The sequence below is a fragment of the Botrytis cinerea genome, chromosome 10 (assembly GCF_000143535.2).
Source record: "Botrytis cinerea B05.10 chromosome 10, complete sequence".
In the NCBI taxonomy this organism is placed as follows: Eukaryota; Fungi; Ascomycota; class Leotiomycetes; order Helotiales; family Sclerotiniaceae; genus Botrytis; species Botrytis cinerea.
Genome location: NC_037319.1, coordinates 1921486 through 1934707, shown reverse-complemented (window position 1 = coordinate 1934707; position 13222 = coordinate 1921486). Strand labels below are relative to the sequence as shown.

The following is a 13222-nucleotide window of genomic DNA, read 5'->3' as shown; positions in this document are numbered from 1 at the left end:
GAGGAGGTATCTTCCGAGCGCAATACTGTTCTGCGAATGTTTCCAGTTTGATCATTACACTCTTTTGCTGTATATTAATACTTAATCTATCAACCATCAACCCTCAATCATCAACCATTTTCCATACCCACCCATCCACCATCTTCACCATCTCCATCCCTCAATCTCCACCCCCAATCTCCATCTCCCCTCCCCTCTCCCATCTCTCCCATCTCTCCCATCTCTCCCATCTCTCCCATCTCTCCCATCTCCCATCTCCCATCTCCCATCTCCCATCTCCCATCTCCCATCTCCCATCTCCCATCTCCCATCTCCCATCTCCCATCTCCCCAACCCAAACCACACAAAATTTAATTTCCATTAAAAAAAACAAAAAAAAAAAAACACTCTAAACTTTGATTGAATACATATACACATACACATACATATACATATACATATATAAACATCTTCTTCCACCTCCACCTCCACCTCCACTTCCAAGTCAATAAATAAATAAATAATACACGCATTATATATTATATTCCACTTATTAGCCTAGCCTAGCCTATTCCCTTTAAAAAAAAAAATTGTGAACAATTGATTGATGTATTTATATGTTCATGCATGCATGCATGCATGCATTCATTCTTCACCTATCTATCCTAGGTACCTAGAGGCACTCTTCACATACATACATACATACATACACATCCAACTTAACTTTTCAATCAACCCCCCGCTCCTCCTAATTCCTCTCATTCTCTACATTCATTGCTAATCCCCCATCATTCATCCAGTCATCCAGTCATCCAGTCATGAATACCCAGCTCAAAAGAAAACGCATCTACTCATCCTTCTCACTCTCACTCTGTTTTCTTTTCTAGTTCCTATTCTCATTCTCATTCTCATTCTCATTCTTCAACAATCTGATCCGCCGATTCACAACCAACCAAGCATACACTACACAACTCATCTTAGTCCAGCAACCTTCCATCTTCCATCTTCCAGCTTCCAATGAAAAGTCAACCCTATCCTCATATCTCATATCTCATATCTCATTCCTAGCATCCTCCCCTCCTTCCTCTCTCCCCTCACAACCCCTCTCAAACTCAGACTCAAACCTCCTCTCCCTCAAAAACAAACAGGACTCAAAGAAAAAAAATAACAAAAAGCAAAAAAGCCACACCATACCTTCCCAACCCCGGGTATATATGCCAAGTTAAACCATGTAATATGCAATCCCAGACCACTCCAACGAAAGAAACCTCCCGAAAAAAAATGCCAATGAAAATACCACTCCAATGCTTTGAGATATAGATAATCGGTACTTATAAACATAAAAAATAAAAAAAATCCAATGTATATCACTCTAGAAGAAAAGAAACGAAACAAAGAAAAAGAAAAGAACATAAATCATGATATCACCACATCACCTCGCTCACTCACTCACTGAACAACCAGCCACGAAATATCATAAATTCACACACACCATCCCATAAAGCTTCAAAAACATAAACATAACACAACACCAAATCGTCGTTCAAGATAACATCGATCACCAGGTATTCGAAACGGAAGCCATTGACTGAATAATCCAGATAATGTTGATGGTAAATGTTTGTTGAATATTCATTCCTATTTACAATATAAAGTGTGTGTGTATAAAATAATCGGGATTTCGCATCCAGTTCCAGTCAAAAAAAATCATCCATGGAAGTAACAAGCGAAGCCGTCTCGTCGTCGGTTTTTCTCGATCGATCGATCACGGGTTCCCGATAGGCTTTCTTCCAATCCCTCTCAAACTCCAGAAGAAGGGGGTATATCTCATCTAAAATAAAACACTCTTCTACCAGAGAGAGGAAAGAGAAAGCCTGACAGTTCAAGAATAGAAAATAGTTATGTGTGTTTTTTTCTTTCTGCAATGGATTTATGCAGAAAGCATGTATGGGTCATTAGTACCCGTCTTGCCCGCCATGAGTAATCCCAATTCACGCATGCGTTCAGCGCCCTTGCCAGGTTGAGGTCTACGCTCTGGTTGAGCTTTGCGTGCACGATTGGCGCAGTGCTTTTGGTAAAACTTCTCCTTTCGTCTTTGTCGCTTTTGCTCAAGACCTTTAACAATGTCAATTGCTCCTCGTAATGGTCCATCACCATCGTCCTTGGCTGCAATCTCATTGGCTGCAGCAATGCGATTGGCAGTGTATTGACGACAGAATGCATTTGGTGTACGAGGAAGAGACTTGGTGTGAGTCAAGCCTGGTCTAGATCCTAAAGGTGCGAACTTAATTGGCTTACTTCCGCTGCCTGAAGGTGACCCAGGAGGAGATTGAATTGCACGTGCTGGTGGTGGAGATCGTAAACGTTTTGGAGATTCATTCCCAAACAACTTGCGGGGAGGAGGTGATTGAAGACGTTTCTTTGGTGGTGGTGATTGGAGACGTCTTTTCGGTGGTGGGGACCGAAGACGCTGCTTGGGAGGTGGAGAGCGAAGACGTTGTTTTGGTGGGGGAGAATGTAATCTTCTTGGACTGTGGCCAGGAGATCTACGAGATCTGGAACGACGACGTTCCGAATCCGAGTCTTCGAACTTTCCTTGCATCCAAACATGTTCGTCACTCTCAATTGTTTTTGCGGCATCATCCTCTTCATCTTCTTCATCCTCGGGATCCGATGTTGGGAAAGATGGATCGATATCCTGAGGAGTGGCGATGTGTTTGGCATATTTTCTGGCTGTCATGCAAGAGACGTAAGCATCTTCAAGAGGACGATCCTCATCAAGTGTTCCACAGACAAAATCGGTACTATCAGGGAGATCTGGAGTTCCTGGGCGAATCTTAATGCTGTGAGTCTTCTTTGGCCTCCGCTTTCCTCTAGACAACTCTCTTATAGGAGCTTCGCCATTAAGGGATTCGATCGATGATGCTGATGCAGTACGGTTTGCAGAGGCACGATAAGTGCTAATTTCGGTGTTTATGATTGGAAATCGAGCTTGTTCCAATCTGCCAGGTGTCCAGAAATTGAAATCACCTTCGGTATCATCTTCGTCATCAGAATCGGCGAAACCAGCTTCGTTATCAGTCTCGTTTCCGTCTGTGAAACCCTCGTCAGAGTCGACACGATCAGTCTCATCGTCCTCGTCATCTTCTTCTTCATCAGAGCCATCTTCGTTGTCCGAGTCGTTTCCATCATCGAATTCTTCTTCGTCGTCGTCGTCGTCATCTTCCTCCAAGGCTTCTTCCTCGGCTTCTGACCCGAGTCTACGGATTCTGATCTCTTTGGCAAGGGTATCATTGATAGTAATTCGGGCCTTGGGGACCTCTTCATCTTTGCGGATCCAGTCATCCTCTTCTAAACCTTCACTGCAGAATTCGTGGAATCGGGCAGCCTCAGATTGCAAATCCTTTTCGCCGGCAATGACATACCTTGGCTTGCACCTAATCGCAACAGGACTCTGAGATGCGCGTCTCACGGTGCCTGTGGATTCGCGATGGGGACGAAGAGAAGATGCAGGGGTAGGTCTGGGTTTTCTAGACGTAGATGGTGATCGACTCGAGACGCGTCTTCGTGCTGGTGGGGTATCTGACAGAGCGAGTTTCGAGTAAGATGTTTTTTCGGTGGGCTCAACCTTTTCTACAGACTTTTCCGCGTGCTTTTCCGTGGGCTTCGAAGGACAAGCAAATTTAATGGTACATTTGCGTTTCAAAGCTTCGACAAGAGGAGCGGCGGGTTCCAGAGGCTTCGCGACGGCGATCGCCGTTGGCTTGGGAGCGGGGTCCTTTTGCGCACCACAAGCGAAACTAATACATCGTTTCTTTGGAGCGGCCACGAGGGGTACCACTGGTGCTGCTTTCGGTGAAACGTGGAGGATTTCCGCGTGGACGGCGATGATTGGGTCGGCCACTTCATGAGATACGACTGGAGCCGGTGGAGGATATGCCGACTTTCGACCCATCGAATAGTATGACGGATTGGGGAATGGTGGGCTAGGTGTATTTGTGCGAGCAGGACTTGTAAAGCCTCCATCGCTAGTAAGCTCGGCGGTAGATGCGAGACTTGCCGTACTCATCAAGGATCGTCGGCGCATTAGGTCGGTGGTAACATGGATATCGGGTTTTTGCATCTCGGGTTCGACGATATGTAAACCTCTGGTGATCAAGGATTCGGCGCGGTCATTTTGAGGGCGAATGGGAGCTTTGATGAATTCTTTTGCTTGTAGTTCAGGAGGTTCGTCGACATCTGCAGGTATTATTTCTTCGTCGCCCGTTGTCGACATATTGGGAGTGGACGTCGCTTGTGGACGCCACGTCAAAATATCTTGCCCCTCCATGGTAAAAATTGGATCGTGATTGGGGGTTTGAATGTGAATGTATAATTAGGTAGGTAATATAAGTAGGATCGAGCGTTGGAAGATGGTCGCTCGGGAAGGGTTCGTAATATGTAAATCGGAACGTGGATTTCGAGGCGGTTGCAAGACCTCGAATCGAAAGAAAAAAGGTCGCGGTTTGTGGTTGCCGATGGTGAAATTGGAATGAAGTGAAACAGTCGAGGACTCTTGAGAAGCCTCGATGTGTTGGGAATTGGTAATGAATCAAAAAGGTAAAGGAGCCAGTATCGAGCTCGAGACGAAGAGAAGTGATTCGTCTTTCAAATATCTTTCCCGATCAAAAGACAAAGGTCGAAGGAGGACCGTTGAATTAGAGCGTCCCTGAGGGACAGTATTGCTATAATTGTGGAAAAAACATTGTATTCAAATCAAGTAGTTATTCCAGGTTACTGCGACGAAAGCAATAAAAGGAAAGGCAGGCAACGCGGTGTCTTCTCTTCCTCGATGGAGGGAAGGATTGATTGTTGATGTTGTTGTTGTTGTTGGTGGTGGAAGCGAAGAGGTGTTGTCGTTGTATGGGAATGAAGTTGGCGTCCACCTGGAATAGATTGATTCTTCTTTGGTCGATGTCGGTGAGGATCAGAGGATCAGAGTATCAGAGTATCAAGTATCAAGTACCAAGTACCAAGCATCAAAGTATGAAAGTATGAAAGTATGCAAGAGGCAAGAGGCAAGAGGCAAGAGAGGTGAAAGGTTGATTGTTGATTTGAAATTGTGGGAGATTTCTGGGGGGGAACGCTGTGGTATTATAAAATGACGTTCAAATAAGGGCTGAAAGAACAACTTTTTCAGGGTTGGCCTCTCACACAAATCGAAAGAAAGATTTGATTTGATTTGGCTTGATTTGGCTTGATTTGGCTTGATTTGATCTTCGACCGCGTACAATAATAATAATAATAATAATAGTCAGAAAATAAGAAAAAGACTAAAAATATTAATAAGACTGAGTAACGTTCCTTGCCCTAGATAAGAAAAGAAAACCCAACACAGCCTTATTTTTGTCTCGGTTTTGGGGGGAGGGGGGAGGATGGTGTTTTGCCACTACGTCGTTTTGGAAGAAGAAGAAGAAGAAGAAGAAGAAGAAGGGTGTTGAATGACAATCAGGAATCAGGAATCAGGAATGATCAGGAATAATCAGGAAGGAATCGTCAAAAATCAAGAACGAACATGAGACTTTGATATCATGCGAGCCTTCTCGTCTCCTGGGCGTGTCTGGTCTGGATAAGAGAGGAGCGAAGGGCACGCTTGTTGGTTGGTGATTATGCGAATGTGCGGTTTTCAGTAGTGGATGGATGGATGGATGGGTGGATGGGTGGATGGGTGGATGGGTGGATGGGTGGATGGGTGCGTGGGTGCGTGGGTGGATAAGTGAATGGGTGGTGGGTGGTGGGTGGTGGATGAGCGAGTGGGTTTATTATATGATGAGTGGATTGATTACAGGCGATACATAATATAGGGAAAAAAGTAGGAGAGACAGAGAGAGGTGTGGATAAGAGCCAGAGAGCAACAGAGCAAATAAGAGCCAGAGAGCAACAGAGTAAAAGAGTAATGGACAACAAGAGAATGCTAACAAGATACTCTGTGTCGCTGCCGAATACATAAAGTGTAAAATTGTACGTTGTACGATGCAGACAGACAATGTGATCAGGAATGGATTAGCGCATGGAAAAACCGATTTTTCTTTTTTTTATTTTCTTTCTCTTTTCTCTCTCTCGCGGTCTTTGTCCTGCTTGTTCTCTTACTCGTTCGCGTTCGCTCTCAAAGAAAAATAAATAAATAAAAATGAATTCCTCTTGCAATAAGTGGGCTGGTTGGTCTTTTGGTTTTGCTGGTGCTGGTGCTGGTGCTGGTAGTAGATTGCTAAGGCCTATTACTACTATTATCATCCCTCCCTCCCTCCCGACATGGCATAGATACTAGCTAGATACATTTACGGCTGGCGGGTTGCGGCTGGCGGCTGGTAACGTTCATTCTGCTGCACGGAGTAATATGTTGCTGAGTGGGGGGCTTTTGCTCTTGCTCTTGCTCTTGCTCTCGCTCTCGCTCTCGCTCCTGTCCTTGATCGTGAAATAGTGTTTGGGCCGGCAATCACTCGCTCGCTTTGAGTTCACTCTCTTGCTCTGCTGCCCTTGATCGTGCCCTGGAACGCTGACCCAGCTAGTACATGCCCTGCTTCGGTAGTTCTGCAAAGGGCTGGATGTAAGATGGTGGGTATCGACTACGGAAAAGCTTGTACGTACAGAGCACACTGTCCAGAATGTCTATCGATTGTAGAACCCATACCATACCATACCAGACCAGACCATATCATCGTCACCTCCTCGGTATCCCAGTGCCGGTCTTCCCTCGAGCTCTCAATAGGAGAGGTCGTGGTGCGAGGGGTCAAAGTGTCTCAAGACATACAGAGTTCAGCGGGCAACGGGTATGAGATGAAATCGGACGAGTCTGGAACTTCCATGGTTCAGATCGAATAAACTATCACTTTGACCTTGACTTGAACTTTATGGTGATCGCGCCATTCTTCCATGCTTCCATTCTTCTTCCATCGATGATCTCTCGTAGCTTGGGTTTACTGCGGATATGATGCCTACTTCGGGCTGCACGCGGTGCTTTCCATATCGGAGAGCTTGTCTGGAAGAATACGTCGACGCAACTATACACATGTAGATACATACATATTGTACTCGATACAGTACACACACTCGCTCACTCATACCATGCCACGCATTGTGTGGCATCTATCCTATGTACTATGTGTCCCATGTCCTCTGTACTCTGGACCTACCTAGGTGCTTGTCGCCATATTATATCACAAATACCAATCACAACTGCATATTTATCACATCCTCCCCCCAGAGAAACATCCCCCGCTCTTCGTCCTTCTTCTTTCTATCTTTAACAACACCTAGACACCTAGGTATGTAACTTCCCATCGTCGATTTGGGTAGTGCAGGTCAGCAGCTGTTGTTCAATGTTCAAATCGAAAAGTGGATCCGTCCATAATCTATGCCATCCAGTCAAGCCCATGAGATTACAGCATCAACTCCGTAGTATGCGCTGACCAGCAGTACTTCCTTCCCAGCTGGCTCACATGCCTCGGGCTTGCTGGCTTGATTGTGAATGCCATGCCTCTAATTGATTGATGTGCATGTTCGCGCTCAAGACAGTAAAAATGCCAACAGCTTCCCGGGCAGATGGGCAAAGACATCTCAAACATTCCCGACCAAGAGTCATCAAAACGCATCGTATTCTCACACGGAAAGTTTACTCGCCCACCGAAGGTTTTCAATAACGTGCTGTAGTGTTGGAGCGAGGTATCAGCCAAGCCAAAAGCCCATCTTACTGCACGCCCGTTGATCCAACCGTCCGACAGGATACAGGAAAGATGTACCTACATCATGTACACTAACTCCAGAAGAGAAGAGCAGAGTGAGAGAAGCAGCAAATCAAGCGATCGACAAATCAAAATGTGCCGCAAGCAATAAAATGGAAATGAGAATGAACATGAAATTTCCCACCCGCTCTTGGGGGTGGTCTCGGGACGGCCTGAATTCGGAGAGATTGGAACCATTTTCGTGAGCCAATCCCATTTTCCCCTGGGAGCTTGGAGTTTGGAGCGAGCGTGGAGAATTTCACGATAATTTGACGATTCCGTTGCTTGCGTTGATTGCGTTGAGGGCGTTGAGGACAGAGTACACTCACTCCCAGTCAGTCTCCCAGGTTTAATTATTGGATCCATCTTCAATGTCTCTCTTCTCTTTCCGTGTGCTTTATTTATTTACTTCTAGTCACAACATCACCACATGGCATAACAAGACATGGCCCAATGGTTCATCAAATTCTCCCTTTCCCTCCCGTTCCTCTGTTCCATCTCCATCTCCATCTCCATCTCAATCAAGCAAGCATCTTAGCGTCACATTCAAATTTATTCCTCATCTCCATGCCTCTCCCTCTTCTCTTCCCATGACTTGAAATTGCAGCTTACTCAGCAATCCCTCACTCTATTTTCATCCGTCCTGTGATTCCTGTCGTGTCCTTCTGTCCGAATGCATCCATCTGTCTACCTACGCTTGATGACAATTCTCAATCACAATCACAATCTTGCTGGAGTCTAACCGTATCCCCTAATCAGACAATTGTTTCTTCCCGCTATAGCTTCACGATTAAATCGCAGCTTGCCCAAATGCAGGTGATCTATCGTGAGATATCGCATATTACACCAGCCAACCGCGGCAAAATTCGAAATAATAATCCTCAAAGCCAGCACCGTGGATTCGTGCACCCCTTGGCGCACATGCCAAAGTCACACCTTACCTGCAGGACTCCGTCTAATCACGCTCCAAACTGGCCTCTCGCAGCAGTGCATGTATCCATTCATACGTACTTGCGGGGACTATGCTCTTTCCCTTCGTGTGAAACGCTGCCCACCACGCCTGCCACGCTACCAGCCTCCTCCTCCATCCAGCATCCTCTGCTCGACTTCTCTTGCGAACGTGGGGTTGTGGATGCGGCTTCTTCATCTGATCAGTGATGATACACTAGCACTCTACGGTTTGCCAGACTTGCTTGCACTTTTACTTGGAAATCGTTTCACAGTGCTCGTCATTTCGCATTGAGGCACGAAGGGTCTACGAGAAACGTGCGGGTAAAAAGTATATCTTGCATCGCGCAAGTCATGTTACACACCGTCATATTCTGTCATGTAGGGAAACCCGGGTCCGATCAGATTGATGGGCTCGTGATACCTTCACCGGGCAAAATCCCACCTTACCGTCAGGTTGACTGTGATCAAGCGGATTGGAACGGCCCTCTCACTGACGACATTCTTCGTTTCCGCCTGCCAATGGGACACCTGGTAATTAATCAAAGATCCCATCGTGTGCCGGAGTAACACCTCAATCGGATTGGGAGAAGGAACCAATGATAATCCTGCCATGTAGGTCGCAACTAGGATTTGACCGCCGAAAATCCATAAATTACCCCACATTCGACGAAAGGGTTTACCCCTCCTGAGAGAGAGAAGGCTTTGAAGGATAGAAACGTGTCGGATTTCTACATCTTCCATTCAGAACGGCAAAGAACAATTGGATGGAAAGGGAGGGAGATGTGATGCTCGAAAGATAGTGTACCCTGCATTTGACAAGCACACAGCTTTTGGATCCGTGTTCACTGCTCGCTTCCGGGGAGTTTAAGCACAGGATAGGAGAATGGCCTGGATAAGGTGCCAAAAGCTATCTGTGCAACCTCTCCTACATACACGACGATATTACTTCATCTATTATCTTCTCACCGCTGGAAAAATCGGCATTGGGTGTTGGCATAAGACTGATCAAACACTTTGGGCGTTTGTGCATTGTGCTGGCTCACCTCTTGAGTGGCGATCGAGTGTTGAAAATTTGATATACGGAAACGGGGGAAAATGATGGAAGCTGAGTAAGTAAGCTCTTACTGTATACCTTCTAAGATCATCTGACAGTTCATCATACTTCTCACTGGTGTTTCTACCAACTGTGCCCAAACATCCACCGGTTCATCATCAGCATCGACATCTGACCCAAAATTATACATGCCTACATACAGACCACCTACCTACATACATACAGCGTATGTACGGAGTACACCGCTGCCCTGCCTACCCCTTCACATCCTTTCGCTTCACTGTCTTTTGCGTGATTAGGGGTTAGATCTCATCTCATACCCAACAACCCAAATTCACCGCCCTACGAATCCTGCAAACATACGGCCAAAAATAGGTCAAATCACGATCGCATCTGAATCAAAATCCATCAAACTACCTTACAAACCGCAGCGAAAGGGTGTGCAATGCTCATCTAACAAACCGTGCAGCGCCTTCTTGCAACACAATTACAACATCTATGGCGATACGATCTTCATGTTCGTAATTTAATATCCCGTGATGATCCGTTTGTGTCTCTCAAGTAGTCGGTAAATGAAGATAGCTATGAAGAAACTGTTTCTTTCGAATAAATGAGTTCTGACTCTGGAGGGCTTGGTGAAACAGATTCAAGGGACAAATATCAAGATTGTAAATGCCTTGGTGATTCAACGGTGGGCATTGGCATTGCATTGGCATAAAAATCTTGTGTAGTGCCACACCCGCTGAGAAGCTTGGCTTGTTTTGCTTATCTCGAAACGTGTAGATTTCTGGGAAAATCGTCGCAAATGAATCAATGATCCCGTCTATCAAATGTCATAGGTTGCGTATTGATTCCATCATTTTGACTCAATTTTACTCGGTACCAAACTCAATGTCAACGATAGATTCCAAGACTGTCTGCACTTTGTACAAAAAGCAACAATAGTGAAATACTCTGCACCGTACTTCTCAATAACCACATCCACCAAGATCTGCACATTCCATTCCCTACTCCGGGGTGCTTCATCCGATCGGGCCATTGACGGGAAACTCCCCCATGGAATAAAAAAAAAACATTGAGGATATTTTCTTGATTTGATGTTTTGATGTTTTTGATGGGGGCGTTCAAGGTTCATGTTTTTGCATTTTGCATTGAGACTAGCCTCGAATGTGAGGGATTAATTTGGACCAGTGGAATTTTCAGGGATGGATGGATAGATGGATTTTATTTGGGTTTCTGGTGGGATACCGATGGTACTTTGTACACTGTGTAATGTATACTGTATGTACATTTGACACTTGGGCTTGGGGGGAAGGGAGAGCTGCATACGCATACCTAGGTCGGTAGGTGATGGATGGATGAAGTGGCTTGGAGTATAATTCCGTCCTTCTTTCCGCACTTGGGGGAGCGAATGGTGAAATAAATGCTGGGTGGATGGGGGTTCGTGTCTGCAGGTTTTCATTCCCGTGGCTGGAGACTTGGGAAGGGGGTGGGGGGTCCTCGTCCCGGCCGGGTCTACTTGGGGCTTGGTGGTTTGGTATCCGGGTGTTGAAACGGGGAATTCCTGCGTTGAGGTGAGTAGGGGGAGAGAGCGAGGTAGCGAGGTAGCGAGAATGGATGGATGGATGGGTGGATGGTTTCGGGATGGAATCGGGATGGCGTGGGGTGGAGTGCTAGCCATGGATGCTTGGTTAGTAAGCTGATGGGTGTTGGGTTGCACGTGAGATGGGTATGGGATGATGATGATGATGATGATGATGATGATAAAATCTCGTGATCAGTCAACACGTGAGGAGCGACCAGAACTCGAAAATAATTCTCTCTCCAATCAATCAAAGATATATACCAAGAATCAATAGAAAAATCCCCTCCATCAATCATCGCTCCCAAACCCCCAATCTCGCGCGTCCAAAATTCCATAACACGTGACTCCCATTCAAAGCTAAAGAAAATAAGTTAGCGAAAGGCATCCCGACATCAAACCAGCAAGCTCCCGCCCGCAATCAACCCCCCCCCGCCTCTCAGTGAACGTCACGTCTCTTCAATTGAAACACTCGACCCGTCCATCATGAACTCTATGCGTTTTGCTCGCGCCGCTCTGCGGGTTCGCCCTACGGCTTTGAAAACTCCTGTTTTGCGCAGAGGGTATGCTGAGGCTGTTGCGGAGAAGGTCGGGATTTCCCGTTTCTGTGTTTTTTTTTCCCTCCTCCCCTTTGTCTCTCTTTTTTTTTGGGGGGCGTCTCGTCTCAGGCCTTGGGGCTTTGGGATGGGAGGTGCGAAGGCGGAATGCGGAATTTGATTTGCATACGCGGGTTTTGGTGCTTGGGATTGCATTGCGTTGGATTGGATTGGATCTTTGTGCTGACTTGTGCGTGGGTGTGCAGATTAAGTTGAGCTTGGCTTTGCCTCATCAGGTATGTTGGGATTTCTGTTTGTGATGCGGGGAGGGATGGAGGGAGGAAGGGGGGGTGGGTGATGGGCTGCTGGATGGAATGGAATGGGATGGGGGACGGGGAAGGGAGGGGGGGATTTCTGCGGATAGATGGATTGGCAGATGGTCAGATGGGCATATAGGAAAAGATTGGCTAACACATAAATCTGCAGTCTGTTTACAGATCCCAAGATGTCGTCCAAGTTAACATCCCCGCCGAATCCGGTGAAATGGGTATCCTCGCCAACCACGTCCCATCGATCGAACAATTGAAGCCAGGTCTCGTTGAGGTTATCGAGGAGAGTGGTGGAAGCAAGCAATTCTTCCGTACGTCATACGATAATCATCCTGGAAATATTCACAAATAGGCAGAACATGAGAGGCTAACGGGGCATTGGAACAGTTTCCGGAGGATTCGCAGTCGTTCAACCAAACTCTTCATTAAGCATCAACGCAGTCGAGGGGTTCCCATTGGAGGATTTCAGCGCAGATGCAGTTAGGTCACAAATCGCTGAGGCTCAGAAGATTGCTGGAGGAAGTGGAAGTGAGCAAGATATCGCTGAGGCCAAGATTGAGTTGGAGGTGAGTTTTTGATATTCGGATTTTGGATGCAGATTAGGGATGAGGACTAATGATATGTATAGGTTTTGGAGACCTTGCAAGCACACCTTAAGTAGAGAGATTACTCTGCCTTGGTGATGGTTAGATGATAGAGACCTGCACAATGTACATCAGTGAACTATTTTTTATTGCGTTGTGTGAAAACGAATACCATAGCTTGTTCAATTGATAAGCCTGGTCAATTTTATAATCTTATCAACTAAGTTTTGAGATTTATCTTTGCTACTTCTTGATGGGTTCCATGATATGGGAAAATGGATATGTAAATTTTGATGAATAGCTATACACGCCGACAATAGCTAAAATCGGTGATTGTTCTTGCCCTTTCGGCTGTTGTGTTCCTCCCAACGAGACTTGTTAGTTTCAATTCAAGGACTCGATCTTGATCTCCATCTTCATTTGCACTTTTATCTGTATATTCCTATT

At 46.0% G+C, this 13222-nt stretch overlaps 2 protein-coding genes across 2 annotated transcripts; one reads left to right on the top strand and one right to left on the bottom strand.

Annotated features, from left to right (window-relative positions):
- Positions 1 to 514: 514 nt before the first annotated feature.
- BCIN_10g05100 (hypothetical protein) lies at positions 515 to 6126 on the bottom strand. The gene has a single exon (XM_024695665.1). It carries the CDS (start codon positions 4253 to 4255, stop codon positions 1910 to 1912), a length of 2346 nt encoding a protein of 781 aa, XP_024551459.1. The 5' UTR covers positions 4256 to 6126; the 3' UTR covers positions 515 to 1909.
- Positions 6127 to 11213: 5087 nt separating this feature from the next.
- On the top strand, positions 11214 to 13194 carry Bcatp16. Its single transcript, XM_024695664.1, has 5 exons — positions 11214 to 11914; positions 12129 to 12158; positions 12349 to 12502; positions 12579 to 12757; positions 12820 to 13194. Exons 1-5 carry the CDS (start codon positions 11813 to 11815, stop codon positions 12850 to 12852), a joined length of 498 nt encoding a protein of 165 aa, XP_024551458.1. The 5' UTR covers positions 11214 to 11812; the 3' UTR covers positions 12853 to 13194.
- The last annotated feature ends 28 nt before the right edge of the window (positions 13195 to 13222 follow it).

What these genes read in the sequence shown, in the direction of transcription:
- Bcatp16 (XM_024695664.1), top strand. Translation starts at nt 11,813, where the DNA reads ATGAACTCTATGCGTTTTGCTCGCGCCGCTCTGCGGGTTCGCCCTACG. An exon ending in TGGAAGCAAGCAATTCTTCC is followed by an intron (nt 12,503 to 12,578) that starts GTACGTCATACG and finishes GCATTGGAACAG; the next exon opens with TTTCCGGAGGATTCGCAGTC. An exon ending in AGGCCAAGATTGAGTTGGAG is followed by an intron (nt 12,758 to 12,819) that starts GTGAGTTTTTGA and finishes TGATATGTATAG; the next exon opens with GTTTTGGAGACCTTGCAAGC.
- BCIN_10g05100 (XM_024695665.1), bottom strand. Translation starts at nt 4,255, where the DNA reads ATGTCGACAACGGGCGACGAAGAAATAATACCTGCAGATGTCGACGAA.